The sequence below is a fragment of the Podarcis muralis genome, chromosome 14 (assembly GCF_964188315.1).
Source record: "Podarcis muralis chromosome 14, rPodMur119.hap1.1, whole genome shotgun sequence".
Lineage (NCBI taxonomy): Eukaryota > Metazoa > Chordata > Lepidosauria > Squamata > Lacertidae > Podarcis > Podarcis muralis.
In genome coordinates this window covers 29,538,504-29,561,982 of record NC_135668.1, presented here as the reverse complement: position 1 = coordinate 29,561,982, position 23,479 = coordinate 29,538,504, and the positions used below count along the sequence as shown (strand labels likewise).

The window sequence follows — 23,479 nt, the reverse complement described above, 5'->3', positions numbered from 1 at the left end:
GCTTCATAATATTATTGTTAGTCTGTGAAAAACCATTATTCAGTCAAACTCCAAAAGGCAAAAACAATCAAAAGCCTTTTGTAGACCAGAGTCCTCTTTATTTGCTACATAATTTATTTAGAACTAATTTGGTGCAAATGGTCACAATGATGATCGAGTGTTGTAGTGATGTGGTCCATTACTGCAGCTAAGCTTGAGCTTATCTGGGTCCTTTGGTCATCCAGAAGACTTCCTCCAAGATCTTGCTGAAAATCAGAATGGCAACAAGAGAGACTTTTTTGTGGTTTCCCCCCATTTCTGGGGTGCTTTCTCCAGAGATGCTCCCCTGGCACCAGTCTTTGTCGCAGCAGGAAAATACCTGTCCTTCCTCCCAGGCAGTTTACTATCATCTTCTCAGTTGGTGCCCTTAATGCTATGTGCCAGGGTAGCTCGATTTTTAAAATTTTAATGGGGGTTGTGTCCATACTTGAGGAGTGGATTTTGTTATTAGTTTGTTGCTTTGTTAAAAACTTGGTTATGCTGTATTTATCTTACAGGTTGTATTTACTTATTTGATGTTTTAAACTATTTTATTGTAAGTCATCAGGAGGCTTTGGAGTTGGTGACTAAAAATTTAATTAATAATAATCATAGGAAGGAAGCTTCAAGTAGTTACTTAACTGTGCAAGGAATGACTGAGACCATGCAAGTTCACTCTTTTGCTCTCCCCACCCTTTTTAATGATCATCTTCTGTTGATTGCAAAGGCCTGTGGTGACAGTACTGATTCAAGATGGCAGTATGGGGTTTAAATTCTCTGTCTTGTGGTCCTTTGGAAGTGGTGGTCTGCTTAATTTGTTTCTCAGTGTGGTTTTGAAGGCAAATTGAGAGTTGTAAAGCAAGTTGGGCACTGAAAGATACTATAGAATTAAGCATCCTAAAATATAGCAACTGTCTAGAGTTGAGGTTTTTTTAAAGGCCTTGCTCACTCCTTTAGCATTTGTGCTTTTCCCTTAGACGGAGGCATATTGGTAGCTTATCTTAAATGCTTATCTTAAATTATTGACACCAACTGGAAATAATGTGAACCCAAGAACTTCTATGTCCACTTTGCAGCCACATATTGTTTATTCTTCTGGATGGAAACCAATTCCTGCAATTCTAGTCGGACTAGACGGCACTTGGGGGGTCCCTTCCAACTCTGTGATTCTATGAGTCAGTACACACTTGGGTACAAATAACTTGTACTGGCACTTGCAGAGGTTCTGATGAAGGGATTGTTAATCAATGAATAAGACTTCTCTTTAGTTCGCTAGAGAGCAACCTTCTCATGCCCTTCAGTGTGCCTCACCACAGGCACTCAATCCACCCTCACTGCTGAATTTCATCCCCCACCCACCTGAGGGAGCACAATTTGGATGGACTGGAAGGTATTCAGGGAGAGTTATCCCTTCCTCCACATCACAGTCACTCTTCCCATACCTTGCTAAAGAGCTGTTTACATAGGGAGGAAGGCGCCTGGGGACAACCTGGGAACACCAGAACATAGGAAGCTGACTTAGACCTAGACAGTTCGTCTGCTGAACTCAGTATTTTCTCTCCCAGCTGTACCTGGAGATGTTGGGGATTGAACCTGGGACCTTCTGCATACAAAACAGGTGGCCCTTCCCACCATAACTTGCCCCAGGCACCAAAGCAGATGAACAGCAAAGCATCTGCTGCTGTATCTCTTCCATTTCTTGAGCCCAATTTGCTGCAATGGCTCGCTTTTTGGCTTCATCTAAGAACCACAGGGTGATTTACAATATAAAAGCACAAAAATACATAACATAGTAACAAACTAAAGCAATACCTCCCACCCCATGCAGTTTTAAAGGCCATAGATTGTTTAATTAGCCAAAGGCCTGGGAGAAGCAGGATGTGTTTGCCTGGCGCCTAAGATACATGATGAAGGCACCGTTGGGCACTGGGGTGCACTTCATTCAGCTCTCCTTTTCTCCAGTCCCAGCCAACACCAGCCTTGCCCATAGGCATGCAGCCACTAACCACCCACATGTGTCCTTTGTGAGCTAAATGGTGGCACATCCCTGCTTTAAATGGGGATCTTTGCTGAGGAACATTCTTGTGGAAGCTACAGAGTACAGCTAAGGCTTCCATCCTGTGCACACTTATGTCAGGAGGGATAGTTTGGCCACAGTAGTACTGCCCTTGGTCACCTTCTAGACTGGACTACACACTCTTGTTTGGGGCTGCTCTAGAGGTTGGTTCAGAAATTGTAGCTAGTGCAGAATGCTGCACCCCAATTGTTGCTGGAACACTGTATATTACACGGATGAAGAAAACTCTGCACTGGCTGCCTGTACATTATTGAACTAAGCTCAATGTATTATAACGGTGTATAAACCTAAATGACCTGGGACCAGGTTACCTGAAGGGACTGCCTTATTCCTTATGTACTGTGCTTATCTGGAGAAGCTTTCCTGGTTGTCCCAGTTATCCCATACTTTTATTAGTTTCTCCACATACCAAGGCTTTCAGTATAGGGGAACATGCTGAAATAGCATACCAAGGCTTTCAGTAATTTGGAACACTTTTCCAGGCACCTACAATCCTGGTATTTTGTTGCCTGCAGAAAACTTATTTGTTTTTAGAAAATTAATTTGATACAGTTTTGGTGAGACAAAGTGTCCTGTATTTTATGATTCTATAATTTTAAGATTTTAAAACTTTTATGATGATTTTACTGTACACTGTTTTGATACTTTTTATGTGTTGGTGGTTTATAAATATTCTTATAAATAAAAATAAAAATAAGATACTGCCTGGTACAGTTGCCATTGTATCAGGTGCAATAGATGATGCTACAAGTTTTTGAGTCAGTTGTAGCAATAGTAATTTTTATTCATTTATCATAAAACATATGGACAAACTAACATACGAACCAAACAATAACTGGGTTGTTTTTTGTTTTGTTTTCTTTTCCAATTATACAAGCAAACATTAATAAGAATTTTACACCCTCTCTAGCATTACTATTTCTTCTTCAATTACTGAATATAATAAGTATTTTACAGTAAATTTTCACCGCTGTCCACCAACTATAGTTTCAGAAACCCCTGCCATTTGAAGCAAAATGTCCCTATTGTATTCTGTGTATTTTAAAATTGCTTTTTCTTTTTGTTCTAGGTTTATGTGAGATTAAGACCATTCTTCAGAGAATTTTTGGAGCGTATGTCCCAAATCTACGAGGTAAAGGGAGTTAATTTGTATCTTGTATGATTATCTTTGCCTTCAGCAGTAGAACAGATAATAACAATGTCCTCCCTTCATTTTCAGATCATTCTTTTTACTGCTTCAAAGAAGGTATATGCAGACAAATTGCTGAACATACTAGACCCCAAAAAGCAACTGGTCAGGTAAGCTTGATGACCAAGTGGTGGCTGTTATTTCTTTTTTAATCAGAATTGCAGCATACACTATTATGATGTAGAACCTGAGTGCATTTTAGTTATCATAGCTGAATACACATGGAAACACAGATAAAACGCTGACAACAGGCTATTTTAAAGTGTTGTATTTCTGCATACTTTAGGGATCACTAAGCATTTTAAAATATTCCTCTTGATTCTCAGTGACTCCATTTTGGCTCCAATTCCCTGTCATCACTCAATCCCCTTGAGTTTGCTATTGGAGGATTTGATTATCCATTTTATTCATATATGTGGTAGCAACTCAGATGGTCTAGTGCAGGGGTGGGAAATCTGTGGGGGCCCTCTGGATGTGGTTGGTTACAGCTCCCACCATCCCTGACCATCATCATCCCTGACCATTGATTAGCTGCTGGGGGTGCTGGGAGTTGGAGTCCAGCATCACCTGAAGGGTCCACATGGGAGACAAATGGGGCTACCTGCCAATGAGGTAGCGCTTCCTACACATATGAGGGAGTGTACTGGTAAATGAAAAATAGGATTCTCAGTTGGCCTGGAATGGGGGGTGGGGTGGACTGACTTGCTTGAGTCCCTACCAGCACCTAGTATCCTGGAAAAATATGTGACTGACTGGAAGTCTGAAGAGAAGCACTCGTGTTAATGATGCAACATTTTGTTGCAGGTCCCACTTGTTCCTTCTAATAGTGAACTCATGTGGCTGAGTGCAGACAGAATTGGGCTACTGAGGAACAGGAGGGAGGTATCGGCACGCTTGGGTGAACCCCGAGGTATGCAGAAGTACAAAACCTTTTTAAAAGCAAAAAAGAAAAACTCCCAAATGTTTGCTGGGCATGCTCAGTAGTGTCCACGAGCCACAGAATGTTGGAATATTGGGAAAGAAAAACAGAAACTTGGGGGGAGGGGTCTGTTGGTCTGATAGCGTGTACTATTCTGAAGGAAGACACAGCTGGATGTTTGGAACCCTGAAGATGAGCCATCCTATTTTATTTATTCATAATATTTATATCCCACACAATAACAAAAGTTCTTTTGGCAGATTATATTAAAAATTAAATCAATACAAATAAATTAGGCTCAAACATGAAAACTACAACAACATAAGAACAACAACTGAATTCTCCTGGTGGACTTGTGCGTGAAAGATGGCAGTTGAGGCTTGGCTGTCTTTGGGTTCTCTCCAAATGTTATGGGATCATTGTAAAAACACTTCATCATTTCCTGATTTTCTTCCATAGTTAACAGCACAGGTGCTCCACCTCCTGGTCAAATTAATCACTAAGAACACAAGGCCTTGTTTGGTTTTGCATGATTATATATATGGTAAATATATTGTACCTCAGAGAATTAAAAACCTGTTTTTCAGCCAAAAAACAGGAACCTTTAGCTGTGTTTTTAACTTATATTTTTCAAATAGATATAACACCACACACACACAAAAACTACCATTTAATAAAAAGACAATTCTTAACATTAAATCCCGTGAAAGAGAGGAAATCTTGTAAAAAGCAGCATTTTCTTCATATACATTTTTCTCCATGTAATCTGAATGTGTTCTTTTAACCAAATACAGGCATCGACTTTTCCGTGAGCATTGTGTTTGTGTACAAGGAAACTACATAAAGGATTTAAATATCCTTGGTAGAGATCTCTCAAAAACTATTATTATTGACAATTCACCACAAGCCTTTGCCTATCAGGTGAGTGTTTTTTCTCCGCAGCTGACTTTGCAGACAAAACAAATGCTAACGTAACTTCATCTGTAGCCTCAGCAAGTAAAAAAGCATGATTTTTGTTTATGCATGTGGGGGCAAGTACCTAATTCACCACAAAACGTATACGGTATTTTACAATTTGAAGGGCAATTTGAAGGGCAGTTTGCTATCACAATATTTCATGATAAATATTGAGAAAGTGTGCTTATGTAAAATTATGTGGTTGAATCAGAGTTAGGACACTGCTGTTGACCTTATCCTGTATTAGTTTTGCTCATGTTAAGAGATTTGCCCTCACATGCCTTCCTGGATTATGGGCCAGGATGTTTCAGCACTAAGCATGAAATCTCTGGAATGGAGAGGAAACAAATAAAGTTTTGATATGATCCATTGACAGAAATAGAAGTTGCACTGTATTGATTGTGGCTACAATCTGTAGTAAGGCAGGATGCACTTAATGCACTGAAGTTTCCAGCTGCTTTCCCCAGCCTTCTTTCCCACTGTTACAGCTTTTCATATTTGGGGACAGTTGGGCTCTTAGGGGAATTGCCAAAAATGAAACTCACAGTAAGATGGTATTGCTACTTGCCTGAACTCGCTTCAGAAATTCTTGTAAATTGACCATATGTCTGGTGTTGGCCCATTTAATTGCATGTATTTAATTATAATATGCCTTGTGAGCTGAATGAAGGATGGGTTTATAAATTTAAATAAAAATATATAAATAATTTAACTTGCCTCTGATATTTTGCTTTTTCTAGCTTTCAAATGGAATTCCTATAGAGAGCTGGTTCATGGATAAAAATGACAATGAGCTCCTAAAATTGATTCCTTTTCTGGAGAAACTTGTAGAAATGGTATGTATTTCAGTGATTAATCTTTTGATAGAATTTTTCCTCTTAAAACTTGATAGCATTACAAGTTTAGTGGCCCTGTGTTGCTTTCTGGGCATAATTCAGGATGCTGATGTTGATGTAAAAAGCCTTCCCTAAAAAAACATTGTTTGGGATTCCAGATCATCATGCAGGGTTTGCAAATATTTCTGCACAGTGATTTCAGCACCTCTGATCAGCTGATCATGGGCACTTCAAAACACTTAGCAGGGCTGCCTGCAAGGAGATTTTCCTCTGCTCTTTGCAAGCCCCTTCAACTCCTTGTGGAGTTCTGTTTGGGGAGCTCAGTAGTACAACAAGTCCCATGGAGCTTGAAATTAGCATATGTTAGTTGATAGTCATTGACTTCTGCTTTCTTGTGGGGTTGGCTGCACTATGGAATTCCCCATGGGGAATTTAGTAGTGTACCCAATCCCATTTGGCTTGCACTTAGTGCCCATTCAGAGGGATGTGGGTGGCGCTGTGGGTTAAACCACAAAGCCTAGGACTTGCCGATCAGAAGGTCGGCGGTTCGAATACCCGCAATGGGGTGAGCTCCCGTTGCTTGGTCCCTTCTCCTGCCAACCTAGCAGTTTGAAAGCACGTCAAAGTGTAAGTAGATAAATAGGTACCACTCCGGCGGGAAGGTAAATGGCGTTTCCGTGCGCTGTTCTGGTTCGCCAGAAGCAGCTTAGTCATGCTGGTCACATGACCCGGAAGCTGTACGCCGGCTCCCTCGGCCAATAAAGCGAGATGAGCCCCACAACCCCAGAGTCTGCTACGACTGGACCTAATGGTCAGGGGTCCCTTTACCTTTTTAAGTGCCCATTCACCAATTGGTGGTGGCAGCAATCAGGTTCTAAGGTTTGGCACTTTGTGCACCTGCCCCACACCTGATGCTGCATATCTCATTAGGTGTGGTGCAGGTTGGTGTGGTTTGGGAAAAAGAAGCTAGAGCGGAGGTGGGAAACTCTAGCCTGCCTGGCTTAATTTGGCCCAGCACAGGTTCCAGTTTGGCACATGGGTTGGCGGTTCCCCACTCCTGCTATATCTTCTGCATTAGTAAATGTAAAGTCTGCCAAAGCTCAAGGATGAATGCTTTCAGGAGGCCGAGCAATGTGGAATTTTGCAGAGGATGGCTAGATTAGTGGGAGCTGCCTTGAATTTCTGGAATTGGGTTGGAGAGTAACAACAGCAAAATCCTTCGCTGGATTTTACATGCATGCAAGAAGTCAGTGTACTTGGAAATTCTGCATAGAAGTAGGTTTAACATTTGAGTAAAAGGGAATTGTGGAAAACTGCAGGTGTGCAGTTGAAAATTAGAATCTCTGTTGACATCTTTTCTTCTGCCGTGGTGGTGAACTACCGTGCACTTTACAAGTGGAGCTGCTTCTTACATGTGAGACATGGAAGTTACTGGTTTTTCTTTCCTTGCTTCTTTTTAGAATGAAGATGTTCGACCTCACATCAGAGACAGATTTCGCTTGCACGACTTACTACCCCCTGACTAAACACCAATGCTTTGCCAGGTAGCTGAAGGAGAAGAAAATGCAGGACCTTTTTTTTTTTCTTTTCTTTTTGGACTAAAACAAAAACATTGCCATTACTGTTGAAATTTTTGCATTTTTGTACCCTGTCTCGCTTTTCTTATCTCTGGTGCCCAACAATAATCAAGGGTTACAGAAGAACTTTATATAATAATATTCGCCAAATGGAATCCATACAGTAGGTAGGCTAGAACAGAAGCGTCTTTAGAACTAGTGCAACTCCAATAATTTTTTTTATGTACAGGACATCTGCCGTTTTTAAAGAATTCTGTTTCTGCCACCAGCAGTTTGACCTATAAACACACACACAGGATTTTATGAAATAACAGAGATTGAAAATGGACTCTTTTTCTTTTCTCTCTGTTCGGTGCTCTCTAAGTGGGTTTATAGCCACTTTGTGTTACTTTTAAGATTCTCATTTCAACAGGAATGGCCAGTAAATGTTTTTTTTTCCTGTTAAGGTTTATAACCTTCTTACATTTTTGACTTGTATTAGAGTTTAGAATTTCATTATGCATTCCTTTTAGTTGAGGCGGCTTCATAGTTTTTCTGGGAATAGCCAAGTTTTATTAGTTTTTTATTATACAATTGAATGGCCATTTTCCTGCTTTGACTGCCTGCATACTGTATATTTGTTTAAAAATATTATCTAGTTTTATTCCATGTAAGTTTCATTTAGAAATCTGCGTTTAAATATATATTTTTTGTTTCTGTAATATTCTACTGTAGTGGAAATCTTTTCAAAAAAAAATCAAGAGACTGGCTAGATAAGAAAAAAATATAAGAATTACTAATATTCAGAATATTTAAACCATTGTGATGGCATGTACTCTGGACAGAGATGATCTATTGTGGTGGTGCACATGGCTGATGGACAAGGATCAATACCTCAGAGTCTACTGTGCATAATACAAGTCCTTGGGGAGAGCTTGCTTGGTCTAATGCAATTCAGTTACTTCTGCCTTCAGTGTCCTCCAAGAATGAAGTATTGTGGAGAGCAGTTCAGTATTTGAAACTGTCTTGCGTGGGTTGGTCTCTCTGCTATGCAGCTTGTTACAATCAACGCTAAACTTCTTGCCTAGCAGGGACAGGGCCACCACAGTAACTGTGCATAACCCTGTGGTTCAGTACACTCCTTTGCCACCAGTGCAGCTGATATGCTATCAGAGTGGTTTTCTATGCTATATGGAAATGGTTTTCAAGCCTTGGTTCTCTAATGCAGCTTGTACAAAGAGGCTGATATTTTTTTAATGGAGTGTAATCTCCTTTTTAGGAGGCTTTTTATGGAAGGGAAAAATTTGTAAAAGTTAGTAAGCTTTGCCTCTAAACTGCATTGACATGCCATAGGCTCGGGCTGTTTTTGTGTAAAGGGTGTTGCAGAATGGCACTTTTTCTAAAGAGAAGTTTGATATTTTGTATGCTTGTTAAAGAAAGTACAGTATTGGAAATTAAAGGTGGACAACTGATAATTGAGAAGTATGTCAATTAATTTTTTATGTATATTACCTGTTTACTTGTACAATTTTATTGTACAAATTACACGCAGCTTCATTTTCAAATGAGTCCTTAAAATAAGGAAAATCTTTTTAGGAAAACATTTAATTTTTGTATTTTTTGATTTTAAAAGGCATGAGTTATATCAACTTTTTCCAATGTATTAATGAAGATTTTAACTTTTCATCAGGTTGAGTGTTTTCTTACTATATTATCTGTTGTATATGTAGCTAGCACATTGTGTCACTGAACTGTTAAAAAAAAGTAAGCATGTAGAGCAAGCCTGCTTTGTGGGAAATCATTATTCATTTGAAACAAAATTTTGGTGGATTTTCTGCAGAAAGAAAGAAAGAAAAAGAAAGAAAGAAAGGCATTTGCTATCTAGAATGCTAAAGGTATTTTGCTTGCAGGAAAATGATACAAATTCATTTTAATGAGAATCTCTGAAATGTATTTATCTTTAGGGCATCTGAACATCTTTATGCTGTTTGTCTTAACGTCTTTATTGAAATAAAATGTACATAATGTTACTAATTATATATATATATATAAATGTGTATATACATATATATGTATGTATAATAAATTATATATATATGTATATGTATATTAATATATATATACATATATAATTATAAATGTGTATGTGTTTGCAGAGAAGTGACCCCTGTAACCACTCCCTTCCTGTTTTGCTAAAAATAGGGATATAGATACATTTGATTTTGAAAATGTTAAGTTTTACATTTCCCACATATTTTTTTTTTTAAGGAAAAGATACATCTAGTGATAACCAAGAAACACTCCCTTATTGCTCCTACCGATGCTAGCAACCCACAGCAGTTTTTCCCAGTGGTCTCTAGGAAGAGGCATCCCCTGCACACTCTTTGTGTTCACACTTGGATACAGAAGTTGACCGAGGAGGCTTTGCAGGGACACCTGCCCAGGCTGAGTTTCTTCAGCTTGATAGAAGCACCAGCTAAAAGTGGGGTGACAGCAGCACGATAATGGCAGCTGCGATGGGAGCAAAATGTACCTGCCTCGGTGGAAGGTAGGCACAGAGAGATTCTTTATTTTCTGCAGTTCACAAATAAGTGAGTAGAACCTCCTCCCCACCAAATAAATAGTTGGACATTTTTTTGTGACTTGAAGGAAAAACTGTACAGCATCTTCTTTAGAGTACCTTTCTGAAGCATTTGTGCATTTCCATTTTTTTTTAAAAAAAAATCCATTACAAACCCCACTGCTTTTCGTGAAGCTGACACAGTGCATATTACTAACCTACCTGTTATGTGATCACTGAAAAGAGAAAAGAAGAAAGAATGTGAGCTTTTACAACAACGATTATTAGAAATTGTAGGGAAATCTACAGTCCTACCTAGGACAGCTAAATCAACCATTGCAGGCTGCTCTGTAAATACATATTAAAGTATCATTTTGTAAGTTGGTGCAAGTCTGATTTTTAATTCCCATTGTCCCTTTTCAGTGGAAATGTAAAAATGCTACTATGGTTATTGTAAATGTCATACGGTGTTGCGATTTCAATCTTTTGGCATGGTTTGGTTGTTTTTTTCTTGAATTTGGAATAACTAAACAAGGTAGTATGGGAAGGTCTTCCTTTTGTTATAGAGAACAAATCATTTAGGCCAAATGCATTTTGAGAACTATCATTGAAAAAAGGCAAAGGACACAAACTTGTATTCCATCACTTACTCCAGCTGAATTCCTACTTGCATAAAGAAAAGTCCAAAGTTGTTCAAATTTTCCTCATCTGTCACCACCACCCTTTTTAGCAAAAGCACCCATCTTTGATGTGATTTTTAAAAATCCTATCACCAAACCAGATGATTCTTTTCCAAATGGACAGGCAGACACAGCTTAAAGCTGCTGCCTCCTTTTATGTTCCATGTGCTCAGCAATCCCTGTTTCCATTCTCTTGGAGGTAAAGCTACAGCTGTAGTTATGGTTTGCCAAGTCAGACATTGTGTCATGGCCTAGTTAGCACAAGCCATGGTGTCTGAGTCCGATTGCTGCAGAGTATGCTTGGTCAATTCAGGTATCAGCCCAAACCATAATTAAGCTTCCTCAACTATAGTTTGGTTTGGCTATTGAACCGTATCAAGTTCCAATCTGCTAAGAATTATTTTAGGAGCACTTTCCCTTTGCAGGGTTTAGTCTGCGTTTGGCTATCACAACAAACTGCTGCTACTTTGTATTCATGAAGATTTGAGCACTTTCAGATCAGTGTCTTAATTCTTCATTCACTGGCTGTCATGTTTTGCATCCTTTTGTAAACTGGTTTCTGATGCTCAAAATGTGAGTCATTGTTCATTTTTTTGGTGCCTTTAAAAAAACAGTTAATTATGAATATAGTTTATGATTGACCAATCACATGCTGTATTAAAATATACAGACTATTAAAATAAAAATAAGAAAACAGCCATAGATTGTCTAAAGCAAATCACAATATTTAGGCATTTTGCAAATGGCTTAGTAATTTAAAAAAAGAACCCTCCAGTGAAATGATCAGCAGAGACTCTGAATCTTATCTTGAAAAGAACTATGTAATGGGACATACCAGTTTTTCTCGCTCCCTGATGAAAACTGTTTAACAATAATATATGACACTACCCCCACTGTTTAGTTATTACAAGGGCATAATATGTTATTTCTACTATACATTTTTCTTTGTTTTAAGTTTCTTTTTCAAGGATTTTGCATGCATAATATGGCTGACACTGGCTTGTGGGTTAGAGGTGAACAGCAAGAAAGAACTTAAAACCTAAAGCAAAACCTACTACTAACCCCTAAGCAGCAAATGACATTCCTTCCTGAATGGCTTAGGATATTGAATTCCCTCACTCAAGTAAACATCAGAAATGGGGCAGCAAGTCATCTGGCACCACCTATCCACAACTCCAGCTTTTTAAAAAAGAATTAAATCCTAACAAAACTTTTCTAAAGTTAACGGGTGTGCAGCGCTTTGTAAACAGTAAAAATTAGATCTATTATCTTACGTACATCTCCATAGGTTTGTGGATCTCTGCTATTATTATTATTATTTACTTATATGGGTTGCCCCAACCACTCTGGGCAGCTCCCAACAAAAAATAGTAAAAACGCAATATAGCATCACAAACTAAAAACTTCCCTGAGCAGGGTTGTGCAAGTGCTTGGTTTGAGCATGCTCAAGACATCAGGTTTCCTAACAAATGCAGCTTTAAGTTAAATCAAATCTTTATCTTCTTCTCTTAGAAGTAATTCTCACACAAAGGAGATTTACTCTTTTTAAATACAAAAGGGGTGGTGACTGCAAACTTGCGTTTGTTTTTTGTTAGAACCTAACACAACCTCTGGGACGCGGGTGGCGCTGTGGGTTAAACCACAGAGCCTAGGACTTGCTGATCAGAAGGTCGGCGGTTCAAATCACCGCAACGGGGTGAGCTCCCGTTGTTCGGTCCCAGCTCCTGCCCACCTAGCAGTTCGAAAGCACATCAAAGTGCAAGTAGATAAATAGGTACCGCTCTGGCGGGAAGGTAAATGGTGTTTCCGTGCGCTGCTCTGGTTCGCCAGAAGCGGCTTAGTCATGCCAGCCACATGACCCAGAAGCTGTATGCCAGCTCCCTCGGCTAGTAAAGCGAGATGAGCGCCGCAACCCCAGAGTTGGCCACGACTGGACCTAATGGTCAGGGGTCCCTTTACCTTTACTTTAACACAACCTCTGCTAGAGTGGTGCCTTCAAATGATTTGGACCATTAACTCCCATCAGCCCCCTGGTCAGCAAAAGATGCCCTGAGCCAAGCTGAATCAAAGAATCTCAAAACCCATCCAGTGGCAAAAAGCAGAGAAAGCCCAGGCAAAACTGATGAGACTTGTAGTCCAAAACACCTTGAGGGCACCAGGTTGGTGAAAGCTGCTGCTGGTCATTTGGCAGGCTACCTGCTATTGACTTCCCTAAAGTGCCTCTCGTTGTTTATAGCGGGCTTTTCAGAGGCACTTGAGAAACAAGGTTGGACTAGATTACTCTTCAGCTCCCTTCCAGCTCTACCAATCCTGATTCCCAGCGACCTGGAGGCTGCTAACTGCCTATCTGTCCCTTTTGATTGCAGCATCCAGGGCAGGTCTAGTGTATTCTGCAGTCTCCTGTCCGGCCCCTACAAAATTGATCACACAATCTGAAACATGCATGTGCTTAGAGTGTTTTAAAAACCTCTGCAGATTCTCAGAGCTGCCAGATGTAACTCAGTCTTGACTGCTGATTAGAGCTGAGCAAGGAGGTGGCAGGGCGCCCCCTAGAGTTAAAGGTGGGAATTTTGCCTGTTGCAAAGTCCTGAGGCTCCGTGAGCTCCCACTTCAGTCACAACAGTTCAAAGCAAAACAAAGGAGACAGGCATACTTGCCCAGGCATGGTTGCCGCTGCCTGCCAGCTCTTCTAATTCCCAAATTCAAACACCACACTGGTGCTCTTGCTGTCATTCTGCCAAAAGATGAGAGGCTGGGATTGAATTAAATAATAGGTAGGGTAGTGACTATCTGTCTTGACAGTGTCATGTGTGAAAAGGCTCTCAGGATAGCAGTGAATAGCAGCGATCAGGAGCCAGTCATGGTGTAAGGCTACAAAAAAGCCTAATGTAACAGAACCATTGTTTTCAAGTAGCAAAAAGCAACAGTCAACTTTATTCTGCATTCGAAGCCTTGAAAGTGGAGACAACAGCTGGGAAAGGTCAGTAGACTTGCAGTAATGCAAAAGTGAAGGGCACTAAGACAGGCCGCAGGGTCACCAGCTCAAATCCCTGCAGGCATAAGTGTTTCATATTTTCTATAAGTGCACTGTGTTTTATATTTTATGGCTGTCTCATGGAATATGGAGCAAACTTGTTTTCTGCTGCTCTAGAGTGGAGGACCCGAACCAATGAATTCAAATGACAAGAAAGGAGATTGTGACTAAACATCAGGAGGAGCTTTCTGACCGTAAGAACTGTTGGGACAGTGGAACGGACTTCCTCAGAAAGTGGTGGCCTCACCTTGATGGGAGGTTTTTACGTAGCGGTTGTCAGGAATTCTTTAGCTGTGATTCTTGCATTGCGTGGGGTTGGACTAGATGACTCTTGGGGTCCCTTCCAACTCCATGCAGTTCTGTGATATCCCCATGGTGGCGCAGGCTGGGGGTCTGCTGGAAGTTGGAAGGCAGCAAGTTGGGAGAGGCAGCATGGAATAAACTCCACGGGCTCCTCCCTCAAGGGTCAGCCATCCGCAGGCATCGCACTTGGAGCGCAGGGCCTCCCCACCAGCAACTTTTGCCGCCGCCTCTGCTTAAGCTGTTCTGCCTCCCCCAAGCTGGCCATGCCAAGAATTCCAGGGCCTGAGGCTGCTCCGCTTCCCCGATCTCCGCCCTGCAACCCCTTTCGCTTTTGCGCCGTGATTGTGTCAGAGCGTAAACCATGAGGTCTGGGGCTGTTTTTCCTCACCCGTAGAATAAATGAATGTCAAGGCAGCGGCCGGGAGTCTGCAGAAACCCTGCTTCTCCCTCTGCTTTTTCGGGTAACTCCCATCCGGCCTAAACAGAGCCGGAAGCTGGGTCCCCGCGGTCAAGTCACCATTTTAGTAAATCTATGGCCGACGTCGGGGTCTGAGAGGGGGCGGAGCGGGTCGGCGGGAAGTTCCGCCCATTGCTCCACTCCGCCGCCTCCATCCCGGCATGCTCCGCGCGCCTGACGCCTACTTCTCCTCCTCCCTCCTGCTTGCCTGACTGGCCTGAGCGAGCAAGCGGGCAAGATGGCGGCCGAGGCGGATTCCTGGGGTAAGTCCGGCCCGGCCTAGTCCGGCCCAGCGGCGCGACTCCCTCCCTCCCTCCCCCTTCCCCTCGGCCCTGCGCCGTCCGCTGACGCCGCTTTCCCTCCTTCTCCCGCCACAGACGTGGACTCCTTCGAGGCGCCCGACCCCGTGGCCAGGCGGCTCCTACCCACGCCGGCCGGGGTGGTGGCGGTGGATCGATGGGCCGGCGAGGACGAGGACGACGACGTCAAGGTGGGCAGCGGAGGGGCCCCCACTCAGGCCTGTCAAGAGGCTTCTCCCTTGTAGGCCCGGTCGCTATGGAGACGCCCCTGCCTCCCCCCGCGACAGGGGTGGGGACTTGGAAGCGGATTGGGGGGGGGGTCTTCTCCTCCGAGCGGGAACAGGGCGGGGGGGGGGAGCGTGTTGGATCTGCCTCCCCGTCCTTTCTCCGCGGCCCTCCATATGTCGACCTGGGTCTCCTCCCTCCGGGCTGGGTCTCCCTCCGGCTCGGGAAAGGGGCTGATGACTCAGCAGGAAAGGATCCTGTATGTAAGGGGGGTGGGGGCTGCTCAGACCGCCGCCTGCTGGGCCGCTTCCGCTTCTGCCATGTGGCGGCCCAACAGGTGCCGGGGCTGCTCGGCCAGCGCGGCCCCTCGGCGCCCCCTTGCCAGTCCTTCCAGGGAGCCCCGGACATGGAAGCCGTTTTCCCAGTCGATCTGGAAGTTGGCCCCGCCGCGGGAGAAGCCGCGTGGGACTTGGTTGTGTCGGGCTCGGCTTTGGCACCTGCTCATCTAGGGCAGGATTTGGCCCTGGGGCATGTGGCACCGCCAGGGCCAAATGCTTTACGCTGCCTGTATATATGTGGGGAGTGGAGAACGGGCCCAAGGAGATCTCAGCAAGGCCTATATGGTCCCGGCCCACTGGGTAGGGGTCACCTTTGTAGGACACCCCGCTTTTTTTCTATGGACTTGAGACCGTTCGTTGTCAAGTCCTGCTTCTCTTGCTTGCAGCTGGCTGGCTCCGTTTCTTGGCTTAGGCTGTGGGACCTCCCTTGCTCACAGCCCTCAGAGAGAAAGGCAGGTGGGATTACCCAGCTGTAGCTGCTCGCTGACCAGTCAGTATCTAATTACTATATGTTTTGGAAAGAGTGTGAGATCATGAAGGGGAAGGGCATAAAGGTGGGAGCAGCTACCATCACCTACACCAGGTAACATTACACTGGTGCCCAGGCAGGTGAAATAGGTAGTTTGAATCAAGCAGGTTCGGACTTCAGGTTAACCTAAGAACATGAAATAGGTTTAGTATCTTTCAGGCAAGGTTCTTGTTGAGTTTTGCACATTTCCCCTTAAAAGCAGACAAGGTAAATCATGAAATAAAACTTGTCAGGCAACTGTACCTTTCTGTGATGTAGCAGGGAGCTTAACAACAGAAAGCTGGGGAATGGTGCAGTGTTTGAGAGGCAGATATTTCCAATTGATCAAGCCATTCTTACTGGATTTGTCTCCAACAAAAATCATGGACGTGCTAAAATTCTTAATGATGGAAGAGTTTTTAATATATTTTTGGATTCTCTTAAAACAACCAAACAGTAACATTGTCCATGTCTGTCATCTTGGGGCACAAACTTTGGTGCTCTGATGGAAGTTTAATGGAAGTTAATAACCCTGTTGATGGTTCATGTTTGAGTCTCTTCTGGTTTCTGTTAGCTTTCTCTGATGCAGCTACCTTGCCAGATTCTTTCAGAATGAACATATTGTCTATATATAGTTTATTTCTATAGTGATCATATTCTTAGAGCTGGAATAACTTGTCATGAATTTGTTTTGTTTTTCTGGGGCTCCAGCCATGGTTGTATCAGGGGAGCAAATGGACTTGGGGCAGGGCCATATGTTCAGTCTTGCCCTTATCAGCCATGGGCATGGAGGTGTGTCAAGCCAGGCAAGAGGGTGTGGCTGCTTGTAGGGTTGCTGCTGAGAAGCTAGACTCTGGAAGTGGGATGTCAGAGGGCCTGTCCCTAGAATATGGCCAGGCACACTAGTTTACTTGTGGGAGATGAGTGACTGCCTAATGTATGTCATAATCCCTGCGGGTAAAAATAGCCACATTCAGTTTCCTTGGCTTATACTTCAAATATCTGTTGACACTTGTATATTTTGTCAGAAACGTTATTTGCAAAAGATAAGTTGGTCTCTATCCACACACACAGAGTGAGTTTTTCAAGGATGCAGAGATGAGTAACTTGTAAATCATTGCTGTTGATTATTGAAAAAGTTTCCCCATGAATGGAAATAGGAGACTCCCTTGCTACTGTTTCAAAAACAGGTTTGTAAATAGCCACTACTTTGGCTGCCTGCAGCAAGTAAGAACTTCCAGGCAGGGAAGGCAGTTCTTGTTTTGTTGTTAGTTGCAGACTGAAAGAATAGTGTGCAAGGGAAGATGACCTTGCTGAGCCAATGGGCCACGTGTTGGAGCTGCAGCTCCAGGCAGAACTCTTGTGTTCTTGCACTTGCTGGGTGAGCAAAGCACTCTGGACTGGGAAGTCCAGTTCCTCCCCTCTTGTTTTTCACTTATGTTGGTAATTAAAGTGTGCTACTTGGAGTTAGCAATTAAGTCTGATGCTTTGTTGCAATTCTTCAAGGCCGGAAGGACCCGAATCTGCGGCTGAGCTGGCTCCAGTGAGATGCAGAGATGCCATCGTGCAGCAGCTATATTAGCTCAAGGATGTTGTCTTAAGATGTCTTTGGTGGAAATAGCTAAGCAGCTGATGGCTGGCTTTAGTGCTCCAGTTGAGGGCTCCTCCCTGGAACAGCATCCACACAGGGTGAAATTCTATAGCTTTTTACACTGTGGGAATGTTTCTCATTTTCCAATGAAAATTTTCTTTTGTCCTTGGAAAAACATTCTGTTGAGTGGGTCATAAAGGAAGCCAGCCTACTGGCTGAGCTTGGCCTTAGTTGAGAGTCCATCTCTCAGTTCCTGTAACTCTTAAGGGTGGGAGCAGTGAGACTCTTAAAGAGCAGAGTCATAATTCTGCCAACTTTCCTTGCATAAGGCCTCAGTGATCTGAAGTGGTGGAAATGTACCTGGCCGCTTCAGTGGTAAGCCTGGTCCCAAGTTCTCCACTCCGGTTCCAAAGACTGCATTGAATTATTTGAAAAAGGATCTAGTGTTGGGGTCAGGGGCTGCTGCATTGGGCATGATTACTGACAACCAGTCCTACCTACTCTTTCCCCCATCTAGGATAATTGGGATGATGAGGAAGAGGAAGAAGAAAAGGAGACGGATGTAAAGACAGGTGAGAAATATGGCGGGGGAGGGGGACTCTGCTCCTTTTGTGGGGCAGGAGGATGCTGGTTGTGGCTTGGGCAGCCTCATGCATGTTTCCTGCAGATGGGATTGGATACCTATGGATGATGTGTGGGTAGCAGTTCTTGTTCTGAATCCGTAGCACTGAAAAATAAAATGGAAGGAAATAATGTTGTGCCCTGTTTGCAGAACCCAAAGTTTCAGAAAAGAAGAAAATAGCAGAAAAAATAAAAGAGAGGGAAAAACTGCAGAAGAAAAAGCAAGAGGAGATTAAAAAAAGGGTAAGGCATTTCTGAGATAGGAGAGGGTGGAGATCCTACTTCATGCACCAGATAAATTTCAGTGCCTTGATTCAGTTTTACCTGCCCTTTTGGTTTGTTAAGGAGTAAGCCCCAATGGCCTTTGCCTTTGAGGATGTCAAAGAGCTGGGGATGGGGAATACTTATCTGAGTTATCAAAGGCCAGCTCTGTCCACACAGTGAGATCTTTGTCTGGATGTTCCAAGTTTGTCCCATGAGGTCACACTGAGCTGCTCCAGTTGTTGCTGCTTTGAGTGAGTTGCTACATACGTAGCTGCCCCAAATCAGTTCCCTCTGCTTGTATGTAGATCACCTGGTGAGGTTAGCTTTGAGAGGCACCCTCCAACTCCCCAGGTGAACATAACTTCTCTGAGGGGAAGGCCCTTGATTTTGCTGCTGGGATTTGTAGTGTTGTATCTTACCAATCACAACAACAGAAAGTACCGGCAAACTTGATTATAATTAAAAAGGAAAGTGTTTTTTAAGACAACAATCAAGCTAGAAGAAGAAACCAAAAACTGCAAAAAGTTTTCATAACAGCCAGCTGTCACACTGGGTAAATAGGGATGACCACCCTGAGCACTACAGGGGTCTTGTGGATCTTTAAAGGCCCCATCTTGATGCTGAGGCCTCTTCCCAGGCTCCAATAAGGAAGGGGAAGGGGTGTTTGTATTTTAACCAAACTATATTGACTTTAGAGCAAGCATAGGAAAACTTGGCCCTCCAGATGTTTTGGGACTGCAACTCCCATCATCCCTGGCCACTGGTCCTGTTAGCTAGGGATGATGGGAGTTGTTGTCCCAAAACATCTGGAGGGCAGAGTTTGCCTATGCCTGCTTTAGAAGTATTTTATCTTGTTTTTCATCATTGTTGTGCCTAGTGATGGACACTAATGACTGACTGAAAAGCTAACTTGTGCAAAAAGGGGGGGGGGTCAATTTGACCCTGTAGAAGCAGTGTTATTAGAGTCTCACATGACTATCCATTTCTAGTAATAGCTGGGGGATTAAAAAAACATTTTGTTTCATACTGGACTCTGCAATTTTTGCTATGTTGTTGCTTAGTTTTATATATATATATATATATATATATATATACATACATATGCAATTATTTTTGAAGTTTCACTTTTTTAAATATAGTTGAATAAAGCAAGAGTTAAACCTGTTTGTGGTACCCTGGCATGCTCAACTAAGTGGTCAAATTTTTTTTCTAGAGGGTTCATGTAAGGACATTAAAGTAAAGATCCAAAATATTCCCATTGTTTGCTCACTATGTGAATGCCAAGCTTTCTAAAACCCACATTGGCTTCCATATTTAGTTTATTAAGCAGCATTGACAAAAGAGCTGCTGCATGTAATTGATCTTGATTTTGTTACTTCTTTCAAGTTAGAGGAATCGGAAGACTCTAAAGAACTTACGCCAGAAGAACAGTTAGCAGACAAACTACGGCTGCAGAAATTGCAAGAAGAGGCAGACCTTGAGTTAGCAAAAGAAACCTTTGGTAAGTGTTAAGAGACTGCTGCAGGGACATGTATGGAATACACAAGGATGTTCTCTTGTCATATTTGCCACCAGGGAGCCTGATACTTGAAATGGGGTGGGTGGGTTTGCCCCTCACTTCTGGGCACCACAGAAAGGTAATTGATTTTTGCCACCCTGTCTCCAACACCACTCTGATCAATTGGCTGTTCTTTCTACAGGTGTAAATAGCACGTGTGGAATAGATGCCATGAATCCATCTTCCAAAGATGACTTCACGGAGTTCGGCAAATTGTTAAAAGAGAAAATAACACAGTATGAGAAATCCCTATATTATGCTGGTTTTTTGGAAGCATTAGTTCGAGATGTATGTATTTCATGTAAGTATGCTTATCACAAATTTGCACTCTGCTCTTCTTCTAAACATGTGGAAGAGATAAAATGGGGATCAATTGGGAGAGCCTGGGTGGACAGGTGGGGTTAAACTGGTGTTCTTAGTCTGTATAATATGTCCTGTGCTCCATCTGAAGACTGTTACAAACTGCAGCACTTTGGGCATTTTTGTGACTTATTTTACACTTGGCTCCCCTTCTACTCCGTTTTGCTGTTTTACGTAACAGTCAGCATCCTTGTGGCATTTTAGTTAGTCCTAATCGGCATTGCTTGAGGGGTTTTGGGATTATAATCTCTATTTACTGGACCAACATGACCACCTAAAATATTTTCTGTGATTGGGTTGTGCCACTATGATCAGCCTTGTCCTTTATATCTCTGTCACAGCAGCTGGGCGGCCTCCCCAAGGGGGAGACTTGACGGGTGTTCCTTTCAGAGATGTGAGAGCTTGTGAGCAATTGCTTATTTCATCTGTCTCCTGTTTTCCACTTACAAGCAGTATAAGGAAGAGCCGCCTTGACCTGGGAATATTGACCCAGGGCTGTCTACCCTGCTTGGCAGAGGGGTCTTTTTCAGCTCTGCATTTGAGATGCTTGTAACCTGGAGATGGCAGCGGCTGAACCTGTGGCCACAAGCATCTGAACACCCACAATGCTTTGCTAGTAAGCTTCAGCCCTTCTTTCCCTTGGCTTCTTTCCATTCCGTCTGAAGCATTTTTTTCTGAAAGGGGCTTCCTGTGGAGATCTAAAATGCCACACTTGTTTTGTAAATAGGAATCCCATTATTCAGTAAGAGAAACAAACTGGACCCAGTGCTTGGAAAGCCATATGAATGACCCTCCTTACTGTGCTTTTATTTCCAATTTAGTGGAAGTTGATGACTTGAAAAAGATCACAAATTCCTTGACAGTGCTATGCAGCGAGAAGCAGAAACAAGAGAAGGTACGGCTTGAGCAAATTTCCTCTGAGAATGTTTGTGTTGGGTGCCCTCTAGGTCAGGGGTCAGCATTCTTAATCTCTAGGTTGCCTGGGCCAGATTGCACACGTGCGCAGATGCGATTTCTGGCACTGCGGAAGTGAGTTCCTGCGCTGATCCAGTTTAGCATAGCGGGCAGGCAACTGGGTTCGGGGGCGGCTCGGGGGCTGGTCAAACAACCTCTGTGGGCTGCTTCCAGCCCATGGGCCTTAGGTTGCTGACCCCTGCTCTAGGTGATGTTGAGCGTCTGTAGAATGCTTCTTTCCAGTGACCCTGGCAGCATTCGGTTCGTACACCTTTGTAAGTTGCTAATCCAACTTTCCCCAACTGGGTGCCCTTCAGGTGTTGTCGGACGCCCAAGTTCCCCTCAGTCCCAATGGCTTGGGATTATGGGAGCTGTAGTTCCATACATCTGGACCATGCCAGATCAGGGAAGGATTGTATGATCTAAATGGAAGGACTGATGCTAGAATTCTTTGCCATCTCCCTCTTACCATGTGCATCTTTGCAATACCTTTGCTGAAGCATCCCAAGATTGCCATGTTTAATGTGTTCAGTTTCTCGATTCTCGTTGCCTAATTAAATCCATAAATTTTCCTGGTGAAACACAGTACTGTACACACATTGTCAGTAGATGGTACAGAATATTGTTTGACTACCTCTTTCTCCATGAAAGAAAATTCAGGCAATGACCATTCTTTTATTTGTAAATCGCTTTGCGGGTGGTGGGTTTGTTTTTAAGAATCTAGTGACATATAAATTGCATGAAATAAATAAATCATGTTCTGTGTTTATAGAAAGTGCTGTTCTGTTTTCACTAACTGGGGGTAGGAATGCTGAGGCTGGGCTTTATTGTTCCCTTCCTAAACTGCTTCTGTCTTTTCCCGCAGCAAAACAAAGCCAAAAAGAAGAAAAAGGGTGTGGTGCCAGGAGGTGGTTTAAAAGCGACTATGAAAGACGACCTGGCAGACTATGGTGGTTATGACGGTGGCTATGTACAAGACTTTGAAGACTTCATGTGACATTTCTTCTCCCTCCTGTTGTCTTTCTGTTGCCCATAATCCCTTAAATGTGTAGCACAACTTCTTTCCTTTAAATTCTGCCAAATGCTACAATCAAAAAAAGGGCAGTATATTTGTGCTGTTGGGTTAGCCTGTCGCCACTCAGCTGCTGAAGCATTGGGATGCCCATCTCAATGCCAAGGGAGTAAAATTATGAGGCTCAATTGCTTAATCATAGGAAATAATGGAACTTTGTTCATGTTTGACTTCATAGCAGCAGAAGCAGCACTGAATTTGGAAACTAATTAATTTCAACAAGGCCAAAATTGTATTCTTACCAGCACAGTTTAGTCATAACAGCCTTAACTGTACCTCTTCCACTGACTACCCAGACAACAAAAGCAGTTTGCAGCAAGGGGGCATGGTGTGTATTTAGTATTAAAAATGGCTTTTATCTATTAAACTAGAGCTTGAGGTGTTTCATTAGGTTGGCAAATGGCCTGAGGGAGAAGATTCTGCACTTGGACATTGGAGCTTTTGAAAGCAGCAAATAACCCCTTCTTTGGGTCAGAACAGAGGCTGGTTCTGTTGCATTGCGCGGGGGGAACTTGTGGCTTAAGTCTAAGCAGTTTAGTTTATACACATTTTTTTCCTGACTCTTTGGGAGAATTCTTTGTCACCAGGTTGTGGTGGCTTTAGTTGAGCTCTCACAAGACTTTGCTGTTTTTCTTTTTTTTTTTTTCATTTACAGGAATCCTGCTTAGCAAACTGCAACAGTTACGACAGTTGGGTAAATTGTTATGTTAACAATTATGACATCTGCAATGTTTTATAAAAGCAACTAATTTAATAAAATCACTATTGTGAGGACTGAGAGCTTTGGTTTGGCTGTGCTTCCACCTCGGGCAAGAACTGTTGCTGGTTTGGGGCAAGCCCACTGCAGGGGTTAATCACAGGACATAAAGTCTTGTGGCACCACAAAATTCTAACAGATGTCTTAGTTTTTGTGAACTGCAGGAACTCCATCCCTGCCAAAAAAAAGTCCAAAGGGGCTGAGAAGCAGGGAGGAGTGAAGTAGGACTGCTTGGGCAACTGATTGGCCAAGAGGGCACCTTCATGCTCTTCCCCAACAGCAGAGCCAGAGGCCAACAAGTAGTGTTTATCCTACCCATATCAGTCTTCCTTTCCATTGCTATTTG

General features: G+C 42.9%; 2 protein-coding genes across 5 annotated transcripts in view; both read left to right on the top strand.

Moving 5' to 3' along the window:
• Positions 1-10,492, top strand: part of CTDSPL2 (CTD small phosphatase like 2) — a 39,475-nt gene extending 28,983 nt beyond the window's left edge. For all 4 annotated transcript variants that reach the window (XM_028705291.2, XM_028705293.2, XM_028705290.2 and 1 more), the window contains 5 exons: positions 3,165-3,227; positions 3,315-3,394; positions 4,998-5,124; positions 5,901-5,996; positions 7,457-10,492. In XM_028705291.2, coding sequence (XP_028561124.1) covers positions 3,165-3,227; positions 3,315-3,394; positions 4,998-5,124; positions 5,901-5,996; positions 7,457-7,522 — 432 coding nt within the window. In that variant the 3' untranslated portion in view covers positions 7,523-10,492. The remainder of the gene's footprint in view (positions 1-3,164; positions 3,228-3,314; positions 3,395-4,997; positions 5,125-5,900; positions 5,997-7,456) is intronic.
• Positions 10,493-14,717: 4,225 nt separating this feature from the next.
• EIF3J (eukaryotic translation initiation factor 3 subunit J) lies at positions 14,718-23,156 on the top strand. The gene is made up of 8 exons (XM_028706672.2): positions 14,718-14,849; positions 14,964-15,076; positions 18,065-18,119; positions 18,320-18,411; positions 19,819-19,933; positions 20,133-20,291; positions 21,172-21,245; positions 22,170-23,156. The coding sequence occupies exons 1-8, from the start codon at positions 14,825-14,827 to the stop codon at positions 22,299-22,301; spliced, it is 765 nt and encodes a 254-aa protein (XP_028562505.2). The 5' UTR covers positions 14,718-14,824; the 3' UTR covers positions 22,302-23,156.
• Positions 23,157-23,479: the final 323 nt, after the last annotated feature.

What these genes read in the sequence shown, in the direction of transcription:
- EIF3J (XM_028706672.2), top strand. Translation starts at nt 14,825, where the DNA reads ATGGCGGCCGAGGCGGATTCCTGGG. An exon ending in GGAGACGGATGTAAAGACAG is followed by an intron (nt 18,120 to 18,319) that starts GTGAGAAATATG and finishes CCCTGTTTGCAG; the next exon opens with AACCCAAAGTTTCAGAAAAG. An exon ending in AAGAGGAGATTAAAAAAAGG is followed by an intron (nt 18,412 to 19,818) that starts GTAAGGCATTTC and finishes ACTTCTTTCAAG; the next exon opens with TTAGAGGAATCGGAAGACTC.